General features: G+C 41.9%; 1 protein-coding gene across 4 annotated transcripts; it reads right to left on the reverse strand.

Moving 5' to 3' along the window:
* Window positions 1–363: 363 nt before the first annotated feature.
* LOC130694621 (ephrin type-B receptor 1-B-like) lies at window positions 364–22,033 on the reverse strand. 4 transcript variants are annotated; one of them, XR_009421458.1, is made up of 18 exons: window positions 21,643–22,033; window positions 20,680–20,958; window positions 15,230–15,309; window positions 9,363–9,692; window positions 8,306–8,642; window positions 5,633–5,788; window positions 5,402–5,562; window positions 4,786–5,339; window positions 4,654–4,721; window positions 4,246–4,263; window positions 3,880–3,930; window positions 3,478–3,615; window positions 3,162–3,415; window positions 2,881–3,090; window positions 2,621–2,799; window positions 2,320–2,478; window positions 1,564–2,095; window positions 1,265–1,400 (listed from the first exon to the last, which is right to left on the reverse strand). XR_009421458.1 is itself a non-coding variant. In XM_057517689.2 (17 exons), exons 2-17 carry the CDS (start codon window positions 20,789–20,791, stop codon window positions 1,133–1,135), a joined length of 3,075 nt encoding a protein of 1,024 aa, XP_057373672.1. In that variant the 5' UTR covers window positions 20,792–20,958; window positions 21,643–22,031; the 3' UTR covers window positions 364–1,132. The 4 variants fall into 4 exon arrangements, 3 of the variants coding, with proteins under 3 accessions (XP_057373672.1, XP_059352274.1, XP_059352275.1); XM_057517689.2 differs by lacking the exon at window positions 1,564–2,095 and having other exon boundaries at window positions 364–1,400; window positions 21,643–22,031; XM_059496291.1 differs by lacking the exons at window positions 1,564–2,095; window positions 4,246–4,263 and having other exon boundaries at window positions 364–1,400; window positions 21,643–22,031.

Genomic DNA, 22,033 nt, shown 5'->3' on the forward strand with positions numbered 1-22,033 from the left:
AAAGGAGAAACCCAATAAAAATGATAATAAACGTGTGTGTGTGTAGCAAAACAAGAATGAGATCGGATAGAGTTCCCTTCAGGATTATACGTGTCGTTTTTTGTCGAGGGCCATTCAAACCGTTTTGTAAAAATGAAGTTAATTATAACAATAAAAAGAAGGGCGTGAAACAATTTGCTTGAGAAAAAAATATCATTCCCCTCCTCTCGATTTTTCTTTCAATTGGCGGTGGACACACGCAAATCAATTCAAGGACTTTTCGAAATTGGCTGTTAATTTTTTTTTTTAAAGTTGTAGTTTTTGTCTCTTGATTTCTTGTTATATGATACAAGTAGAGTACACGTAGCATATAAAAAAAAAACGTAACGTAAAAAGAATTCGAATTTCAGGGGGCGCGCGAAGGGCATGGACTCAAAAACGTTTGTTTTTCACATTTTTAAAACAAACAATTGCAATTATAGAAAAAGGAAACAAAAATAGAAAATAAGGAGAATAAAGCTACAAAATGATTCGATATCATAATTTACACTAATGTACATTGTTTTCTTCCCGCGGGATGGAGAGACGTGGTAAACGAGGATGAAGGGAATGATATTTCTCTCAGTTTCTTTCTCGGTGGTTCCCCTATTTCACAACAACAACAACAACAACAACACAAACAACGAAACTGTATAGTATGTATATAATATATGCTGCCGTTTTCTGACATGAAACCGCATGCCGGTTCATACACGGTCCAGTTGATGTAATCGATCACACAAGTACCAAGCAGCTCCGGTTGTTGTTGCACCGTCTTTCTGATCTCTCCCCCACCTCACCAAACAACACGTATTTCTTCTTCTTTTTTTCTTGCTAATACACAGACACACACGCACACACCAAGAGAGTAGACGAGGCAATGTCGGACGCTGGCGCACGAGATTTATCATGTTTTTTTTTTCTTCTTCTTTTCCTTTTTTTTTTCTCATTCCCCTGCTTTCCACCATCACGAAATGTTGTTGCATCCACGTCGGTGGTCTCACTTGTTTCTCTGCGCGTGTTTTCTTTTTTCCCCATCCCTTGTTTTTCGGAAACGGGTTGGCGTAACAGTAGTAATAGCGGATGCAAAATCAGCAGGAGCTCCGACAGGAACTCAGACAAGGAATCCTTCCGACATGCTGATGGACAATTGAGCCCTCATCGCTTGGATGCTGTTCATGATCTTGCGTTGGTGGCCCAACAAGATGATGCCCAGTCCCGATAGGTCGGCGTGAGAGAGCCGCGTCACGGCGTCCAGCGTCGTCACGCCAGCCTGCTGGAAGTTGTCGACATAGCGAGACAACTTGAGCGATGCCAGCCACTCTTCGATCGACTTGAATTGCAGCATGTCTGGCGCTTCTGGACACAACGGCTCCGTGTGCCTATCGTTCATTATTGGACGAAAACGAATGGGTTAGTTGGTGAACGATTCACAATCACACATTACAATGAAAGCAAGCTACTATAAATTCTACGTTTGTGTTAGTAAATTAAAAAAAAAAAAGGGAAAGGGCAAGGATGTCTGTACTTCATTGTTAAGGTTACCTTGTTCATCTCGACTTTTGCTTGCATTTGTCGTGTCGGGAAAACGTGTGTGTTTAAATCTACTGAAAAGCCACCAACACCATCTAGCGGCCGACCAAGACACCCAATTCAAATTTCTTTGTTTCACGTCTGCGTCTGTCGTCGTCAGTTGTTTCTCTCGTTCACAAATAATAGCACACACAAACACACACGTGGAAGAAGGGAGAGGAAGTAGTTTTTTTTTTTTTTTGGTAAGGAATCAAAGACGAGGATTAGGAAGAATAGGATAATAACGATGACAATAATTCAGGATGATGATGTCTTGTTGAGTGCGATAAACGTCTGGAACAACCGTCTATCGCTGCTGCTGTCGAGACTTTTTTCTTTTTGTTTTCAAGCCCAATGCAGAGTCCCCCAATTATTGGTGGGCTGTTGCATGGCATAGGATGGGATATGCACGTTGGATATGTTGGGCAGACTGGGCATACCTAGAGGTAGAGTGTGCATGGAAGGGATTGTGGTATAGTAGGGATTGAGTGGAGGAGGTCGCCGACTGTCACCAGGTGAAACAATCAAGACAAACACAATCACCAAAAGATAAAAGGAGAGAGACATAAAGGATTTGGGCAAAGGGGAAAAAAAAATAAGAAAAAAGCTTCAATCAGTTTAATTGTTAAATAATTCCACCACCATAATCCAGTGTTTTAAATTCTATGTGTTATTAGAATGTTTGTTTTTGGCAATTGTTAGATATAAAAAGAAACTTGGGCGTGTTACCTGCTCTGTGCCAGTCTTTGGAGTAGCTCAGGGCATCGGATCAATTTGTCCAGGGTTGCTACAATGGCCGTAAAGGCTGGCCTGTGTGCTCGCTCCTTTTGCCAGCAATCCAACATGAGATTATGAATGGCCTCGGGGCAATCCATCGGAGCAGGCAATCTACAAAAAGGCAAAAAGCATTTTGAAAAAAAAACAAAAAAAAACAACAAGGAAACATGTTAAGATATATTTCTTTTTACACAAGTAGCAGAGAGCAATCAAGTATGAAAAAGAAAAGCAATAAAACTAAAGAGGCATTTACCTGTAGCCCTTTTCGATGGATTTAATGACGTCCTGATTGGACCAGTTCCAGTACGGTCTTTCACCATAGGACATGACCTCCCAGCAAACGATGCCGAAACTCCAGACATCGCTGGCCGATGTGAACTTGCGGAAGGCGATGGCTTCCGGTGCCGTCCACCTGACGGGGATCTTTCCTCCCTAAAAGAGACAGACAGACAGACAAAAAAAAAAAAATAAATAAATTTCTAAGAATTCAGAATATTTTGATGTAGGGCGTACCCTGGTGGTGTAGGCGCCTTCGGTAGTGCTCTCAATCTCGCGACTCAATCCAAAGTCGGCAATTTTGCAGACGAGTTGCGAGTTGACGAGGACATTGCGAGCGGCCAAGTCTCGGTGAACGTAATTGATTTCAGACAGGTATTGCATGCCGTTGGCGATGCCGCGCAGCATACTCAAAAGTTGAAGAACCTGGAACTTGCCGTCATTGGCCTAAATGATGACGAAACGTGTTATTTTAAAAACTGAAAATCATCAGAGCATAGTTTAAATGAATTCAATACCCTGAGGAAAGTGTCGAGCGATCCGTTCTCCATGTATTCGGTGATGATCATGACGGGATTAGATTTGGTGACGACGCCCTGCAGATAGATGACGTTCGAGTGCTCAAATTGGCCCATTATCGAAGCCTCGGTCAGGAAATCGACGCGCGCCTTGTCCGAGCTGCCCAGTTTCAGTGTCTTGATCGCCACAAGCATTTCCGGCCGTTGAGGCAGTTTCAAATTACCACGGCAAACGTCGCCAAACTCTCCTCCGCCTGCATCAACATTGTTATGATTATTACAAATCTTTTGCGAGTTTTTTGACATGTGAAAATACCGATTATCGCTTCTATGGTGATGTAGGCGGCGTCAATCTCTCGGGCAAATTCTCTCACGGCTTGATTAGGATCTTCATAGGTGTGCGGGTCGACATAGGAACGCGGCGCATTAGCTTGCGTAAACAGCGGCGTCGTCACTATTTTTTAATGACGAAATCATAAAAGAAAAGAAACAACGTGAAATGAGATTGCCAGATTCGCTTCAACCCGTTTCAAATCGAGCAGTTAAATCAAAACGTAAAGCCTCTTGGCTTCAAAAAATGTTTAAATAAAATATAAACTCAATTAGCCCAAAATGGTTTTTCCCCCAGCAAAAGCAATAGAGAAATAAACAAAGCAACCAACACACTGGGAGGGGAAAAAAATGTATAAATAAAAAAAAATAATAATTCGCTACTTACTTCCGTTGGTGTGCGTGGGTATAATCGGGGGACTGTCCAGGTGATTGTGCACTATTGGAATAATTAAAAAAAAAATGGGCAAAAACAAAAAAAAAAGACAAAAAAAAAAAAATAAGCATTTGCAAAAATAAGTAACGATGTCCCAAAGAGTAAAACACACAACGCGACATAATCAAACGAACAAAGAAAACGAATGCAAATAAGGAAAAAAAGGTTCGTCGATCCCTCATCACCCCGCCAGTTGTTAACAAAACAAAGTACCCCATAAAAAAAAAATAGCGAAAAAAATGTCTGAAAAGAAGGAGTGCCCCACCAGAAACATAAAACAAAAAAAAAAAAAACAGAAGAAAACAACAAAAAACTTACTGTAAGTGATGACGAGTCCTGGAATTGTGTAACGGTACCAACACAACAGCCAGCACAAATACACATAGGTATAAGGTGGTGATAGTAGTCGGGTAGTTTTGGTGGTAGCAAGGAGTTGTTAAACAAAAAAAAAAAAAACCAAGCAGGGAGAGAAAAACCAAAGATGGCATAAAAGGGGAAAAAAAAAAAACCATTGGTTAATAAATGGTCCTCATAACTTGCACACAAGCAAATAAATAAAAAAAAAAAAAAGGGCTCCCCCATAAGCTTCTAGCGTGAGAGGTTTATTATCATATATATAGCGAGAGGCAGAAAGGTCCCCCCCTCCCATCCTTCTTCTTAGTGCACTACGTTCTATTACAACTACTAGAATTGGAATGGGTGGAATGCTGATGGAAAGATGCGTACCTTCTCCGTTGCGGTATTCTAATGTATCGCAATCGCTGGGCTGCTTCTTGTTGCACTCGTCGTTGCTCCTACAAAAAATGAAAATAAATCAATCATTTTTTGAAAATTTAAGAATGAAGAATTTAGATATACCTGCGCAGGTAGAGGACGGTGACGACAATAATGACGACGACAATGATGATACCGGCGACAACAGCGCCGGCAATGATCCTGACTTGGAGGTTCTCCTCCGTGTGCTCATAAGTGGCCAAAACGGCGCCGGTGGTCTTGAAGACTGGCGAGCTGAATTCGCCCCATCCGTGGGTCGTCTTGGCTCGCACCTGGAACCCGTAGACAGTCTGCTGCCTGAGGCTGCTGAAGGCCGATTCCGGCCGGTTGATGAGCATACTGCTGGCGTTGTTCTCGAATCCCTTCATGAAGTAGCGCACTTCGTACATTTCAATGTCAGAGTACGGATCGTCCGGTGCGTCCCATCTCAGTGTCAGCTCAGTCGGTCGGACGTTGATGACGCGCACGTTCGAGACGCTCGACGGGACAGAGGCTTCAGTGGTCACGGCGATGTCGATGTATTGGTGCTCGTTGGGCGGGACCTGATCCGACACTCCGTTGTCGGCAAACACCTGGAACCGGTAAGTCGTCACGGGATTGAGACCGCTGATGGTGACTTTGGTGTCGTTGAACGTTCCCTATTTGAATACGACATTTTTAACCTCCTCTTTTTATCAAGGTATTTTTTCTTTTCGTTTACCTGGGGCGGATTGTAAGTGACGCCAACATTGCAGGCATCGCAAACGACGCGGTAGACCGTGTCGGTGCGACCGCCCAGGTTGTGCGGCTGATTCCACGACAGGACGACTGTCGATTGGTCAACAAAGTTGACGGTCAAATTCTGCGGCTTGGATGGCGATTCTGTTCCAAGTGAATAGACGTTAGTTTGATTGAATTTAAAAAAAAAAACAAGGAAGAAGAATGAACTTACGGGTACACGGCATCGACTTAGGATCCTTGAGAGCCCTGTAATAATTCTGATTGCATCGACATTCCGAGGATCCAGAATAGGGCGCCATGCTGTGGTCTGGACAAGTTTGGCACTTGTCGTCGCCGCTGCGGTGCTTGTATTTGCCCGGCGGACAAACTGGGGCAAAAGAAAAAAAAAAAGAGAAAATGAAACAAGACAATCAAAATCTCGTTTCTCTCTGGTGGGGTTATTTAAAGCTCATCAGAAAATATGTGCGTCTTCCTTGTTGGCCTCAACAGCCTTGAAAAAAAAAGATGAAGATCTGGCGACGACCAAAAGCAGGAAAGAGTTGAGGAAAAAAAAAACCAAAAGGATAAAAAATAGAAAAAAAAGGGTATTTTTGGAACGAAAAGAAAAGGTATGGAAAATTCTTTTGATATTATTTTAGTACACAACCACCAACGCCATAAAAAGAATTCAACCCGTCTTCTTCTTCTTCTTTTTGCTTAGGAGGACCCCACTACCAGGGCGTCGACCGTTTTCCATGTCAAAGAAGCTTAGTGACAATTGCTATAAAGAAAAAAAAAGGTCCGCGCCATTTCAATGGGGCCCCTCTGCTAGCACAGCCCGGTAGACGGGCCTGATGAGGGGTAACTGATCTTTGTTGGGTGATTTACGAGTCGAGTCGAATGGCAGAGAGAAAGGCCACCTTTTTATTTCTTCTAGAAAGAGAGAGAGAGAAAGAAATTCAATGTTTTTTTTCTTCTTCCGTACGGTTGAACACGGAGCCCAGGATGAAAACGAGAGAAAAAAAAAGGGTCTGATGTGACAGTGATCTAAAGGACGAGATTGGTCAAGTTGTCACGCCATGCATCACGGAGCACGCGGGTCCGTTTTCTCTCTCAAAGGAAGCTGGAAGAAACAAGCGCACGCGTAGAAAGAAAACGTTCTTTTTTTTTTCTTTCGACTTCTTGGGTCTTTAACGAAAGAAAGCGGATGCCCTGAGGAAGGCCCAGCATTTTTTTTTTTTAAGGCCAACGTGGTGATTTATTCCCTCACAATTTGATCGGCTGCAAATAGTTTTGATGCAACATGTCTTCGTCTAGCGGAGGGAATGCAATCAACGACCGTTTTCAAGCATCTATCACCTCCCCCCCCCCATGAAAACTTTTGACTGACTGAGCGTAGCAATTGCAGTGGCAGCAGCAAATGTTTTTTTCTTCTCAATATTTGATGGATTGAGTTGGAAAGGACAAGAAGCTACTGCGCCACCCAACTATGGTAATTTTTTTTTTCTAGTAGGAGAGGGAAAAGGTCTTCAATGTTTGCTAGGAAATAAGATAAAAAAAAATAAAGAAAAATATTAAACATTCTACAGCAATCCCCCCCTTTTTTTTGTGTGTGTGGGACGTAAGCCTGAGTGAGAAGGAGTAGTATAACAAACAGAGAGAGAGAGAGAGAGAAAGAGGAGAGATATCTTTGGGTTATCAAAGGCCGGCATCGACGGGAACGGGAAAAAAAAGCCCCCATAACCCCAAAAAAAGAGTAGGTTTTTTTTTTTCCCTTTCCTTCTTTTCATCTCCCCCCCCTTCTACACTTTCTGGGTATGTATAAAATATCTATAAATATATTTAAATATTTCTTTTATATATATCTATTATTCTTTCCTATCTGCGTCACTTAGGTAAAGACCAAATCTATAAGAAAAAAAAAAAAAAAATTCTTTTCCCTTTTTTTTTCTGGGGGGGGGGGGGGGTTCCATTTCAATTCTATTAGTGTCTAGAGGTTGTTTTTCTTCGTCTCTTCTTTCTTTCTTCTACTGTACGTGTGTTCAGAACGGGGCACTGCGCCCCGAAATGACAGATGGTTGACGTGGCATGTTTATCTTTTTTCGTCGTCTTATTCTTTCCCGTGTCACATTCGGCTCCTTTTTTTTTTTCCTTTCCTACCTCTCGTCTACGCTCTCGGTTCCCAAATAATGATAACAATAAATTGAATTTGTTTTTTCTTCTTCTTAGGACGCAAGGGACGGCTGATAGATGGCAGTACTTGTAGCGCAAAAGCCCACCAAAGCTTGATTGCAGAAAGGCGTGTGAACGCAACTGACAAAAGAAGTCAAAGCGAGTCGGGCATCAACACACGAAGAGCAAAAAGGAAGATTGTTGGAGCGTTGGCCTCGAAGACCTCGACAGCGCAAGAAGATGACGACGTAACAAGAGCATTTTTCTCTCTCTCGCAAAGGTCGAAAGTCGTTACAAACACACCCACAAAAGCCGAGCAAAAAATGCCAAAGCACACACAATAACCGGCAATTTTCCCAGCCCAACCAATTTTGTATAGAGCTCGAAAAACGAGAGAGAGAGAGAGACGCTGTGTGTTGGAAAAAAAAGTATGTCAGACGATTTAGCGTGGCTAAATCCCGGACATTATATATAGTTATAGTCAAGATAGCTTTTGGGGATTTATATACATTTCTCTCCCTTCTTCTTTTCTTGTTCGTAATCTGCCGGAACGAACGGTGTGGAATGATGGAATCGAAGTTGATCTCCAAAAGAAGAAGAAGAAGAAGAAAAAAAAAAAAATCAAGTAAGAAGAACGTCGAATAGAAAGAGATTCCAGACCGTGGCTAAATAATAAGAAATGAGATGAAGAGTGGGAGGGAGGAAGAAGATGGAAAAGAAAAGATGATAATACCGTTGCATGTTTGCTTGTCGGCGTTGGCTTCGAATCCCGGCTTGCAGAGACAACCGCCGCCCTGCAGGTACCAATTGCCGTCGCCTTTGCACAGGTATTTGGGCGGCGCATCCTCGACGGCGTTGGACACGCAGACGCCGTTCGACTGTTCGATGGAGGTCAGCTCGCGGCCGGTAGGCGTGGCCGGGAATTGGGCGAACGAGGCCGTCACCTCCGGACAGGTGATGTAGTAGACGCGGATGGCCAGCAGCGAGATGCAGGCGCCTTGGTCGCGGAAAGCGAAATAGACGCCTTTCTTCGTCACCGGAATTGACCGGACCTCCGTGTTGATGATAACCTATGTAATTTCATTTCAGTTTTGAAATGATTTATAGAGGTAAAGACGTTACAGATTTTTCATTTTAAATTTCATTCTTAGAAAAAAAAAAAAAAAAATTAAGTGCCATCTGTTGGCTTTACATCAGTCTGAATTCAAAAACTCTATCCGAAACGCAAACACAGTTGTTGTTATTGCTGGCACATTTCAAGTCAAAGTCACTCTACGAAGAAAAAAAGATTGGCCCCCCTTTGAGTCATTAGCGGATGCCGCAGCCAAACAGCTGGACCAGAAGAAAAACAAACCGCACTCACGACAGCCCGAAAAGCTTCCGCCCCCAAAACGAACTCAACTCCAGCTGGTCTTGTCGTCATTTTTGCTGCAACGGCTAAAAAAGATCCCCCCCTTCAACAACTGAACTTGAACCCCATTTTATTTCTCTCTCTTGAAAAAATGCCGTACACGAACCAACACTCTCCCACACCACATGAAAACCGAGTACAAAAGTTCGTGTTGGTGAAAATTTGATTCGGTCGTGAGCAAAGAGGAAAAAAAAAACTATTTTGAAACAATGGCACATTCATTTCACTCAAATTTCCACTGAAACTTTTTCTTTCCCTTCTGTGTGTGTGGTCTCATTGATTTGCAGCAGCAACATGGACGCTACAATCAATTTGCCCTTTTTCCCCCCTTAAGTAGTCGTCGTAGTTGATAATTTAAAAAGAAAAAGAGAGGACGTACCTCGTTGGATGAAGTGAATCGTCCCTCGTCGGCGGCAATGCGGTCGATGAGCTTGTAGCTCTCCGGCTCCCATGGCGGTGGCTCGCGAGTGGCCGCGTCAAACTCGTAGTAGAGGAGCGAGAACGTCTCTTTGCACGAGAGGGCCGTGCCGGGGAACAAGGAGCAATCGCGCATCGAGAACTTGATCTCGATGTAGATGCGGTTGGCTTCGCCCCGCTCGATGAACGGCGTCCACAGCCAGTTGTTGACGTTGTTGTACGCCACGTCGCACACCACGTACGACCTCCAGTTGATGCCCTTCTCGAAATTCGTAAAGCTCTCCTCCACCCACTGCAGACAGAAAATAAACAAGAAATTTACTTTAACATTTCGTGATCGGGGGGGGGGGGGTGCCAAAACGGCAATGGGCACAGACGAATCGAAAGGAATTCAGTCGAGCGGTTAGAACCAACTAATGAGGACAACGACAGCTCCTTTTCCAAAGAGATATCATCGACCATCATCCCAATAGATGGGGGGGGATGTCGGTCTAGTTCATTCGTCGGAAGACTCTCGTTAGTCGTCCATTTTTTTTCCCCTCCGTTTTACAATCGCCCTAGATTGTCAGCACTAACGAGAACATCTTTTTAATAGATCGACTATTATACGGCCACATCTTGTAGCGTTGCTAAGGCAACCCTCCCCTATCGAACTATTGATGATCGAAATGATTCACAATAAATCACGACAAAAGATAAAGGCTGTATACGATTTTCGTTTTGGGTGGGTGGGTTATTTCAAAAATCTCTCTCAGAGCAGCATGTCATCGACCGACAAGGTGACAAGGATAATAAATATGACCATGTGTTTCTCTGTGTGTGTAACAAAGAAAATGGTGGTCGCCATAAGAGAAGAAGAAGAAACAAACAAGAAGATGGAATACGAGCCGGTGTCGTTGCATGACAGCATCAATGTATCACACGAACGTAAGACGACGACTCTTCCAGCCTTTATCACACCAAGACCATCATTATAGCCTATTGGGTTGTGGTCATTCGTCTTCCACATATTTCTTTACCTTCCCACCATTTCTTTCTTCTCCTTTAAAATCTACGCTATGGTACAATATGAAAAAAAAAAAAGAAAAACTTGGGACAAGAAGCCGCTAGATGCGAAACACAACAATGGAACTGTGTGTGTGACACTAACTAAACACCCGTTAAAAACTACACGCACATGACCCCGGTTGTTGAGGTGGTCTAACGGATTCCCTTCGATTGTCACGACAAGAGACACACACAAGCAAACGGTCAATAAAATCTCACGGACCGTGTCGCCGCCATCTTGTTTGGCCGCTGCCTTTACGCATAGACAATTTCCTCGTGACTTGGCTTTTTTTTTTCAGTTCGAGTTACTGCCTAGATTCATTCACCCTATTTTTTCCTTCTTTCGTTCTTTGGCCAAAAACTCCATTCATCGTGAAATTCAAGCCACCCCAGAACTCTTAAAAATAGGAACGAAAAAAAAAAATTCCCTTTCATTTCGGCATTCAAAAGAAATATCTGGGTTAGGCATATACGCCAGCCTTATTTGTATTTTTATCGTCCCAAAGAAAAAAAAAAGTGAAGGAAACAAAAGAACCAATCGAAATGCTGGGTGTTGGTTGTCTGATGGAAGTGATAAGACACAGGCAACACAGAGGGGGGAAAGAAAAAGGGCAGAGACTATGTCATTGCTCAGACACATTCGTCTTTGGCCTTTCAATAAAACAAAAGCTCGTCCAGCACAAATAAATCTTTTGCCAAAGGACCCCACGCATTAAGCCCAAACATTTTCTTCGATTGAAAATGAAGACTTGTGAAAAGTCTTTTACTCGTCGTCAAAAGTCGATTGGAAAAATATTTTCATTTGCCTCGGAGACGCGAATATAAAAAAAAACAAGGTGGAAATAACACTAGCACGACTATGTGCGTCCGGCTCGCTCATTTGAGTCCGACGGGCATTACGAACTCGTAAATAAAAGTCACCACCAAAAAGTCCCAAAAGCAAAGAATGTCTTTTCTATGTGTGTGTACGTCTGAAAAAGGAAAGAGAGAGAGAAAGAGAAGTAGAAGAAGATAAAAATCAGGTGCTGTCGCAGAACCAAGAAAGCGATTTATATTATTGCCCGGACGTTTGGGTTTTTAAAAAGAAAAGGGACAAGAACGTCGGGCGCGCTACACACACACAGAGCCGGACCTGATAAGGTATTCTTCTTGCTTTGTTTTTTTTCTTTTTCTCTCGTCGGTGCATTGATGAGTGTGCATGTGACGGGAATAAAGAATAACACAAAACCCTTAACTTTTTCTTTGGCTAGCGAAGGTGATCAGTTAACTATTTCCAAAAAAAAATTCTTGAGAACAACCAAACTTGTTGTTTCAAACTGGCGCCAATCTAAACAATCTTAACCTAACCAGTTACACAGCAGTCTAGTCTAGTAAATTATAATTAATCCGCTAACCCATTTTTCTTATTACATTTAACGAAAAACCGTGCAATTGTGAGCTCCCTTTTTTTTTTCGGGGGTAGTAGTTAGTTATGGTTGTCCCAACGGGGGGAGGAAAATGTGCCCCTCCGACAAAAAAAAAAACTGTTTCTTGTTCCATTTTTTTTTTCTTTCCCGTGTTAAAGAAAAAGACAACGACGGTTGAGGGAAAAAAAATAGGCCAGCCGAGACAAATCCCCCATCAGAGAGGCCCGGTGATCATCATCATCATAATAACGGAGCATACAAAACAGAAAGGAGGGTTATGATGATGGCGGGAGCCTCTTCTATTTCTCCAAGGAAATTAACTCACTCCCTCAAAAATGAATGGGATAAAAAGAAAAATCTTCTTCTTTGAAAAAACCTTTTTTTTTCATATTATATGTGTACAACAACAATCGCAACTGTCGCTGGGAAGGAGGAGTTTGTACACGGAGCCTCCGACATGACTCGACTTCTTTTTACTTCTCGGCTTTGGTCGACAGATTTTCTTATTTTTAAAAAAGAGGAAAGAAAAACAAAAATATTTATTTATAGAATGCTAAGCTTTTAGATTTCCCAGCCTTTTATTTTGTAGCGTTCCTCTCCTGCTGCTCGGTCTAACGGGGGAACCGAACTGAATTCAAACCCAATGACGCCGCCAATGTCTGATTCTTCTTCAGACTCGCCACACAAAAGGTAAAGGAAATCAAAGCAGGGGGTTCTTCTTGTTGATTCAAGAAGAAAATTGGTTTTCATCGTGCGCTGTCACCACCTCGCCCCCCTATTAATTGCGCTTGAAAAAGAAAACGGAAGTGGTCACTTGGTGAATCAACCGTTCGACAACAATCCCGAAATTTGGTTGTTTCCCCAGTGAACGGTGACAACTGATAACGGTTCATTGGTTTGCCGATTGAACGGCGTTCACGACACCAAAACAATTTCGGGATAGCGCAATCAAAAAACGTTTTTTTTTTTTTTGTGAAAAAGGTGGTTGAGAAAACCAAGGGGGAGACAAAGTGACGCTCTGATGGTTTTTTTGCTGTTGTTACCTGGGGTTTTTGTTGTTGTTTGATTGCCCCTGTGGGCAATCCCGTCATCGTCGTTTCTTCGTATCAATCACGACTTCAACTACGCGTCTGTCAGCGAGGCGTAGCTTTCAGAAGAAGAGGGGAAAAGAGAGCCTGCGGCGACATTACCATTCATTCACTCTGGCACCATCGAGCAAGTTGAAACCCCTCCCCGTTTATTCCGTTGGCCCCTCCCCGTTTGCACTTGAGGGGGTCATCTGAAACGTTGTTGTGCCCTCCATTTCCCTTTTTATTATTCATACGTCATCATTTCGCTTTGTCTCGTTATTTACGTGCACGTACAAGGCGCATTACAAACGGCCGCGTGCCGTATGAAACTAGCAAACGTGTCCGTCCAAACTGCAGAAAATGATGCGTTCCACTCGTCTCTTGCAACCATTTCTTTTAAGGCTTTGCTAAGACCAACAATCCGCCTCTTTGGTGTTCCATTTCACCCGACTTTCCATTTATTTTCATTTTACAATGGCCGTTCTTTTTTCTTCTTCATTCAATTTCAGTCACGATGCCCTACCCTTTTCTTCTTCATCTCTCTCCCCCCCCCCCCATACTACCCTCTGTTGGATAATAACACATCTTATTTATTCCAGCCTTGTACTTTTTACTTCTCCTAGAGGGGTAAAGAAAAAAGATGAGAAAAAAAAAAAAAGAATCGATCGACATGTTACAACACACCCAACCCTGGAGAGAACGTGCTGGACCGGTGCACTGCTCCATTACATTGATAATATCCCCGCGGTCAACCATTTAATTGGAACCTTTCGTTCTCTCTCTTTTTTTTTAAATTTATTTAAACGAACACATAAAAAAAAAAACTGTTCTGGCTTCTTTTTCCTTTAGCAATGCACAAAAGAAACTGGGAAAAGGTAACGCGCTAGAGCGTCACAAGTTGGTCAAAGGAGAAGAAAGAAGAAGAAAATTCTTTATCATTCCGCGTTTCATTTCCCACGAAAAACCTACGCAGTCCGGAATGGTCCCCCCTCTCCCTCCCACAACCGTAAAAAAAACTTGAGCCGCAATGGAATGTCTTGTTCCCCTCTCTTCCTCATTGAGCCAGCCCCTCTTTTGGTCAGATGTACGCATTTTCCCAGCCAACAAAAAGAAGAAAATGATTGAAACGTGCTGGTCGGGTCACTGCAATAATATGAAATTTCTCCTTTTGTGCCGATGCAGAGAGAGAAAAAACAACATTCGAATTGAATGCAGAAACCCGACCAAACCACTAGAAAGAAAAAAATAGGTGTCTTGTCTACACAAATATTGATGACAATCACAAATAACCAACAAAGCCAAACAAGGGACGAAAAAAAATTTGTCTTTAAAAGATTCGAAAAGACAAGTTTGTTGTTGTACTGCAGTCGACCTGGTCATCCAATTCTCTTTCCCATTCCAAAATGTCAAAAGAAAACGTAAAAAAAAAAAAATTTCAATTTAAATAAAATGAAAAGACGTCCAAGATATCGCGAGAAACTTGATCCGAAAAAAACCGGATGATGATGACCATCATCCATAATCACGAATCCATCAATCGTACCACAATCTCTTTTTCCCCTTACTAGAAATAGTTATGTGAACGGTTCGTTTTAAAAGGTCAACGACGAAACACCTCAAATCATTTTATTTTCACAGGTGAGCTCTACTTAACGTGGACACCCCCCTCTCTTCCCAGGGTCTACTTAGAAAACAGAATCTCTTCTTTCAAAAAAAATAAAAAATGGTGTCGTCTAGTTGGCCCCCCTCCTTAACGTCGAGAGCTTTTGTTTCTTGATGGAACACCGACAAATTGCATTGAGACGACGGATGGGAGGGAAACAAGGAAGCCTTAGAGCAAACACACAAAAAATACTGGGCCTAAAAAAAAAAAATAAATAAGAGGCTTCACTTCGGAAACTAGAGAACCTGAAAAGCGAAACTCGAAGTGAAATCACAAAAGGTGGAGGGGATATATAGTTCGAAAGTTGACAGAAGAAAGTTTGTTGTTGACTTGTTTGAAGAGAGGGGGGAAAAAAATCCAATCAAGGATACAACAGGATGATGAATATTGCGACGACGCAAGTTGACGTCTCCCTCGGCTTTTTTAGCCATCAGCTGCTGCTGAAAAGTCTTTTACTTTCTAATCAAAACGGCGTCGAGGGAGATGAATAATGCATCACGCAGAGTTGCCTCTCTCATCATCTGCAATCGCCTAAGCAAACACGGCGCACTAACTCATTCCGACTTTGCCCTCCTCTTTTCTTTATCATTTCGAAATTTGAGAAAAAATAATCCAGTGCAAAGTAGTTGAAAGTGTAACTTACCCCAGGCGTGGCTGATTGAGGTCCAAATGGATAGCGAGTCCAGTCCAACGAATCCTCTTTGGTCGTATCCAACAGCACCACTGTTCAAAAGAAATGGAAAAATATGTGATAAACGATATTCTTATATATTTCAGACATTCCTTAAAACTAATCGACACCTGGAAGCTGCTCTCTCACACATAGGGAGGGGAATGTTGTTGACGACGAATTCAATGAGGTCGAATAAGCATTTCGTGTCAATGTGCAAACTGAGAAGATTGTGCGTTGACAATGAATGTGCGCAAATGCCGCTTCTTTTTTTTTTTTTTTGGTCGGGGGGGACAGTTGGGACACAATCCAAAACGGTTGAATCGTTTCCGCGAGAGGAACAAAAGACAGAAGCGACGATTTATCACGACGTGTATAACGACACAAAGGAACACAGAAGAAGAAGGGGGGGGGCTACCGACCCCATTTCTTCTTTCACGTCAAAAGGACCAACCCCATTATGTAACAAGAACACCTTTTCCCTGTGGCTTGTCAAAAAAAAAGTTCGGGACAAAAGAAGTTGATTTCTTGGCTGCCTCCGGTACACGAAAGAATTGAATACGACAGGTCGAAACGACAAAGACAAGCGATTATTTCAACATTAACTTTTTTTTTCTTCCTTGTGGAATCTACACACACACACACACACCCCATTCCGCTATTCCATACCATCTCATTTCAATAATTACAGAGTAAAAAAAAAAAAAAAAAAAAAACAGGAAACTCGACGACGAAGAGCTCCCTGAAAATTCGTCTAGCGTAACGGTGGAGACACAAAAGGTCTGCGAGCTTTTAAGTCGATAGAAAATGTCTAGTGTGCGATCATGCAAGGCGCAAGTTGGCAGAGAAAACACTGAAAATGTCAGTTTCCTGTCTAAAGGTGAGAAGAGAAAAAGAGATCAAATTCGAATGGTATTTCGTTACTTGTCTCGATCACAGACAAAAGAGCCCAAGGGGCAGACTCACATTGTTGGCATATAATAAGACAACACACAAGCACACACACGCGCATTTTCACTCTCTGGACTTTTGAGTTTTTGTGTGTGCCCGGTTTGAAAACGTAGCGGATAATGGATGGATGAGATCCAAAAACGAAAAAGGGCTCGAGCTTTGCTTGAGGCTAAATTCTCCCAAAAGAGAAAAACAAATCAGAAATTTCAAATCGAAAAATAAAAAGCGGGAATGAAAAAGACGATCACGTTCCAAGGTCTTTCTCGTAACACACAATCAAAAGCCCCCAAAAAGATTTACGTCTGCAACGTTCGTTTCCAGTTGGGAGGTCCTTTAAAGCCAGCACGACGTCATTACAACTCTTTAACGTTTCATTACCATCAAATGTAATTCACCATTCCCAGGTACATTCCTACCCCCCTTTCTTTTCGCTTTCAGAGTCGACGACGGGAATGCATCCGGCAGGCCTTATAAAAAAAAAAAAAAAAACTAAACGTCGCCATAATCGTCACACATTTCGACAATTCCGAAACATGTTATGTGCGCCGGTCCACACATTTCCGGCTTCCATTTGTTCTTTCTACATTTAATCTTTTTTAAAAAAAAAAAAAAAAAAAAAATTGACGACGATGATGAGCATTTATTTTTTTTTCCTTCTAATTCTTTAAACGAGAAACGCCAGTGGACCATTATTCAAAAAATATGAAAAGAAAAAAAAACACATTATCTACACAAGATGCTACTTCTTCTTCTTCTTGATACATTTGAAATGACTCTCCCCATCTCACCCATTCTTTTCATCTTGCAACGCTTTAATCCGCTACTCCATTATGGAAAAGAGAAAAGAGACAATCATAAATAAGAGCAAGCAAGGGCCTGCGATGGCTTGATTATTATTAAAAACCTTTTTCCAAGCGGCTACAAAACAACGTTTTTTTCTTTTTTTAAAAAACATTTCATTATTATTCCTATTTTTTTTTTAAAAAAAAAAAGCTTTTCAACCCAGTACACAAAAACAGTCGTCAATCTTGTAACATTCGAGTCTCCTATATTCGCCCGTTGTATTTGTTTGCTTTCCTTTCAAGATCAACAAAATGAGGGGGAAGGGCAATCAAAAGAAGATCCACGCCGTGGCTGATTACCTTTCTCTTATTCAGCTAGGCCAGAGCCAAAACGGAAACGCACTTTTTCTTACTCCCACCCCTCGGGTTTAAAAAAAAAACAACAACAATAACAGCAACGGGCATCACCTGTCCAACTGTTGGACACAAACAAAAGAAAATCGCCCACCCCTCCTTTTAAGCTCACCATTTTTTTTTCGCTCTCTCTTTCCAGGTGTACAGAAACTTCAATCGCAAAGAGAAGATGAAAAAAATCAATAGGCAGAAAATGAAAATTGAAGGGGCTGGGGCATCTTTAACACACAGGTAGCCATGGAAACAACCCCCCTTACTTTTATATCTGTTAAACCCCCCTCCTTCCTGCATTTCTTTTCAAAAAAAAAAAATCTAAAAAGACAAGCTTTGAACCAACCCTTTGTACGCAGTTTGGCTAATTGTTTCCCGACGATTGAAAAGGGAGGGATCTCCCCCCCAGTTTCGAGGTTCCCACCTCTTCGATGTCTTCCTCGGGGGCGTCAAGGTAAAAAAAAAAATAAATAAATAAAGAAGCACATCATCACGACACACAACTCGTTGGTTTGGTAAGAAAAGATAACGACAATGAACTTGACGTGACTTTCTAGACCATTTGTTTGTCGGAGCCCAGTCTCCACGTCATTTTGGACAGTAAAAAGGACAAGTTGAAGTCGTTCCCTTTTTTTTTTCTTTTTGGCTTGGCCAGCTAGATACACACCTTTGGCGCATATATAGAAAATGAAGCTTGGGCACATTCCTTTCTTCTTTTTTCGGTGGGGTGTAAAAAGAACGGCGGTGAGAAAGAGAAGGAAAAAAAAATGGAAAGAAGAGGAAAAAGAAGAGGTGGATAAGTCGTCGTCTGTATGCTGCATTGAAAAAGAAGAAGCAAGTAGCCGCCACACATTCGCCTCAGGGTTATAGACAAGAAAAAAAAAAAAGACTGGCAGTGTGTGTGTGTGTAAGAGACCTGTGGCATTATTATTATTACTATTTTGTTGGGGTTCCTCCTTATATACAAGTCCCTTAGCTTTCATAATTCTCCGTCTCAGACAGAACCTCACCAGAGGCTTTTTTTTGTTGTTTCTTATTTAAATGGCCCTCTTTATTAAACCCCAGCTTTTTTTTTTATTCCATCAACATTTGTGAAACTTCAAAGCGACACTAGGGTTTTGCAAAAAAAAAAAAAATAATCAAACTGAGCTAATAAAGGTGAATAAGATGCTCGTGGGAATTCAACATGTGCCACACAATGGAATGCTTTTTAAGAGTTGCCCATCTCTGTCCGATACCTGAGATGTGTGGATAGCTTCTTCTTCTTTGGCTCGTCGAATCGAAAATAATATGCCCAATGGCTCGTGTGTCTCCTCCTCCCAACATGCGCTCATGGAACAAGCCTCAGCCCCACAATTAAAAAGAATCAAGCAGCAACGTGTAGCAGCCAACCACCCTCTCAATCACACACGCACTTTTACCTTTCCATCCACGCCACTTGTAATCTAGACACACGAAAATACGGCAATAGAAAGTTTGCCACAACAACAGCCAAAAAAAGAAGAGACAAGCCGCTGAGGGGGGCCATTTTTTCTTTTTAAATTTTGTATATATGGAGCGGCCGCCACCTGCTGCCATTTTCTGTCTTTCGGGGATGTTGGAAGAAGAAACGCGCGCGCCACCTGGCCTTCTCGGACAACTTAACGCCCTCCCGTTGCTAAAAAAAAAAAGGCCCTGAAAAAAATGCCAACTTTCCCAAGTTCATCAAAACGGAAGAGAGAAAAACAAAAGACGACGGAGAGACTATTGAGTTTGATCAGTCGAGGTGATCTGTTCCACAACAACAAACAAAAAAAAAGAGAATCAGGTCGCCTTTGACAAAAGAATTGCATTTTCCCGTCATAACAGGTGGTCTCTCCACCCACCACTGGAAACGCTCCTCTTTTGTTTCAAACTTTTTCTTTTGACTAGAGTTTTAAAGGCGACCACCCTAAGCGGGACACAACCCGACAAGCACGAAAAGAAACACCAATTTGGTCGTGTCCTTCATTCTCAAATGACACACAACCAACCCCCATGACTCGGAAAAAGAAGTTGGAAACTGGATGATGGACAATCATCACACGCGCATAACAAAAGACGTTTCGACATTGGCACAACAAAAGGTCTTCTTGCAACACCCCAAACAACTCATTTTAAATGATCTGACAATTTCTTTTGTTTTTCTTATAACCTACTATTTTTTTCGAACTGGGCAACCTCTCACCCAAAAACGGGCAAGATTCGGTTGCTTAGAAAAGGTTTCCTTTTTTTCCAGCCGGACGAGCACAATGTCGGTGGTGCGAGAGAACCCTCTCTCTCCTGATTAGTTTCGGTCAATCCCCGACACCATCTGCGGTCTAATTTTTCTTATTTCGCTCTTTTTTAAGCAAAGCTTCCAAAATGTCCGAATTAATTATGTTTTGTTCTATGGGAAAAACAGCAGGCGAGAAAGATCGCACATCCGAATGGCACCAAAAAAAACTGAAAATAGAACGCGCACAGAGTAACAAACTTTAAGGGAATTGTAAAGTGAAGAATCACGGCCGCGAAGAAGAAGAAAATTCGCTTGGGGGCATTTTCCTCCTCCTATCGCACACAAAAGCCATTGGAATTCCGCACCAACTTTTTTTTTCTCTCTCGTATTCTCTGTGACGGAAAGACTCCCCCAACTCTAACTTGACCTACTACTCTTTTATTTAGTTAACACTATCAAAAACTGGACACGTTCAAACTTTTCTTTCGTATTAAGAATTCTGCGGCAGCGTGAAAGATCCCCCCCCCTGGACGTTGAGAGCGAGACAAAAGCGCCTTTTTTTCCTCAACTAAATGCCTCGAGCATTTGAAAAAGAACATCTTCTACCTGGTTGTGTACCTACGCCTTTTTTGAAACTTAAAAAAAAAAAAAAAAAATTGGGAAATAGCCCACGAGCCCCCTTCAGGTGTGTGTACATCTAGTGGGTCTTACTACTTACTCGTTGGAGGTGAGCTAATCAGTTTGATAAGGGAAAGAAGGAGGTTCATTACGTTAGAACCTTTTTTTATTATTATTTCAGAGGGGGTTTTAGGGCGGAAGTGCTGGGGGCATTGAATTCCGACGCTCGTGTGTGGTGGCTTCCGCCCCAGAATTTTTTTTATCGACAAGTGTTTGAGGGTCTTCACAAGAGGACAATGAAAAAAAGAGAAAAAAACAACAACGGATCATCCGGAATAAAGCGGGTGAGAGCAACCACCTGCGTGTTTTCTGGTCATACGAAGGATCTTCCGGATCTTATTACTTTATTTCGAGGAAAAAAAAAGACTTACCGTAATCGGCAGAGGATAGGCCAATGTGGGCCAGCAGGGCGATAAGATTTATCCACAAGAACCGTAACCGATGATGCTGGCCAATCGAAAAGTTCTTCCTCACTTTTCCCATTTTTTTCGCTTCTTTTTGTTTGTCTTGCACGAAACCACAAAACACACTGACACACCGTAAAACGACGCACAAAAAAAAAGGAGATCGGCCCCGCTATTTCCGTTGAAATGTCATTGGTCTCACTTGAACGAGTCGTTGAAAACACACTCGAAGACGTCGTGTTCCGTCTAAGAAAGAAAAAAAGAAATTTATTATTAGCTTTTTGTACAACGATTTTTTTTTTATTTGCTGCTCGGTTGTAAATCTCAACTTCGACACGTTCTTTTTTTTTTATTATTTCCTTTTCAAAGAGAAATGACCGTGTGCCAGTGGAAGAAAAAAATGACAAGCTAATGGCCGCCACCGTGAAAGACCGCAAGAACACACATGGTCACGGGTCATTTTCGCACCCCCTAATCAACGAGAAACTTAAAAAAAAAGATGGCCACCATTGATTTTTTCGTTAATCAAAAAAAGAAAACAATTTAACAATAAAACTTGAAATTCTGAGAAAAGAAAAAGTTTTTTTTTTTTAGTGAAACGAATCCATCAAAGACACGAGTTGTCTGACGTGGTTGCCAGGTAACAAAAAGGAACCTCCCGAAATGAATCATTTCTCAATTTTAGATTCACTGAATTTTTAATATCCAATTTCATTTCTTTTCCCCAGGAAACGTTGTCCCGATTATAGAAAAAAAAGGAATTTTTTCCAACTAAAAAACAGTAGCCTCAAGAAAGAAATGAGGGGGGTAAAAATGGCCGCCATTTTCAAGTCCCCTCAAAAAAAAAATGAGGGGGGTGGAAAGCAAAAAAAAAAAAAAAAAAGATGGTGGAATGAAAATGTGGTGTTTGCAACCCAAACAATACGATACCTGGATTGTAGGGGAGGTGGGGTTTAAAAAGAGTTCTCTTGTCTGGAACGTGTGTGTCTCCAAGACACGAAACACACAAAAAAAATGCCACCAACACACAAAAAAAACGGATTTTTCTCGAATATTAAAATATAAATAATCCACGGATCTTTTTTCGAAGGTAAGGGAAGTTTCGTTCTTTTTTTTTTTTCACTGGGCGAAATGAAACACGAGACACAAATCACGACACAACGAATCCATGAGTTGATCAACCAAAGAAAAAGCTGGAATTGAAACACACGAAAACAAAGTGGGGCGACAAGTCTCGTGATTTTTTCGTAAGCTTTTAATAAAGGGGGGGGGGAGGCCACCACGTTTCAAAAAAGGGGGGAAAAAATGTTTTGTTGTTGAA

This window comes from Daphnia carinata, chromosome 7, assembly GCF_022539665.2.
Source record: "Daphnia carinata strain CSIRO-1 chromosome 7, CSIRO_AGI_Dcar_HiC_V3, whole genome shotgun sequence".
Lineage (NCBI taxonomy): Eukaryota > Metazoa > Arthropoda > Branchiopoda > Diplostraca > Daphniidae > Daphnia > Daphnia carinata.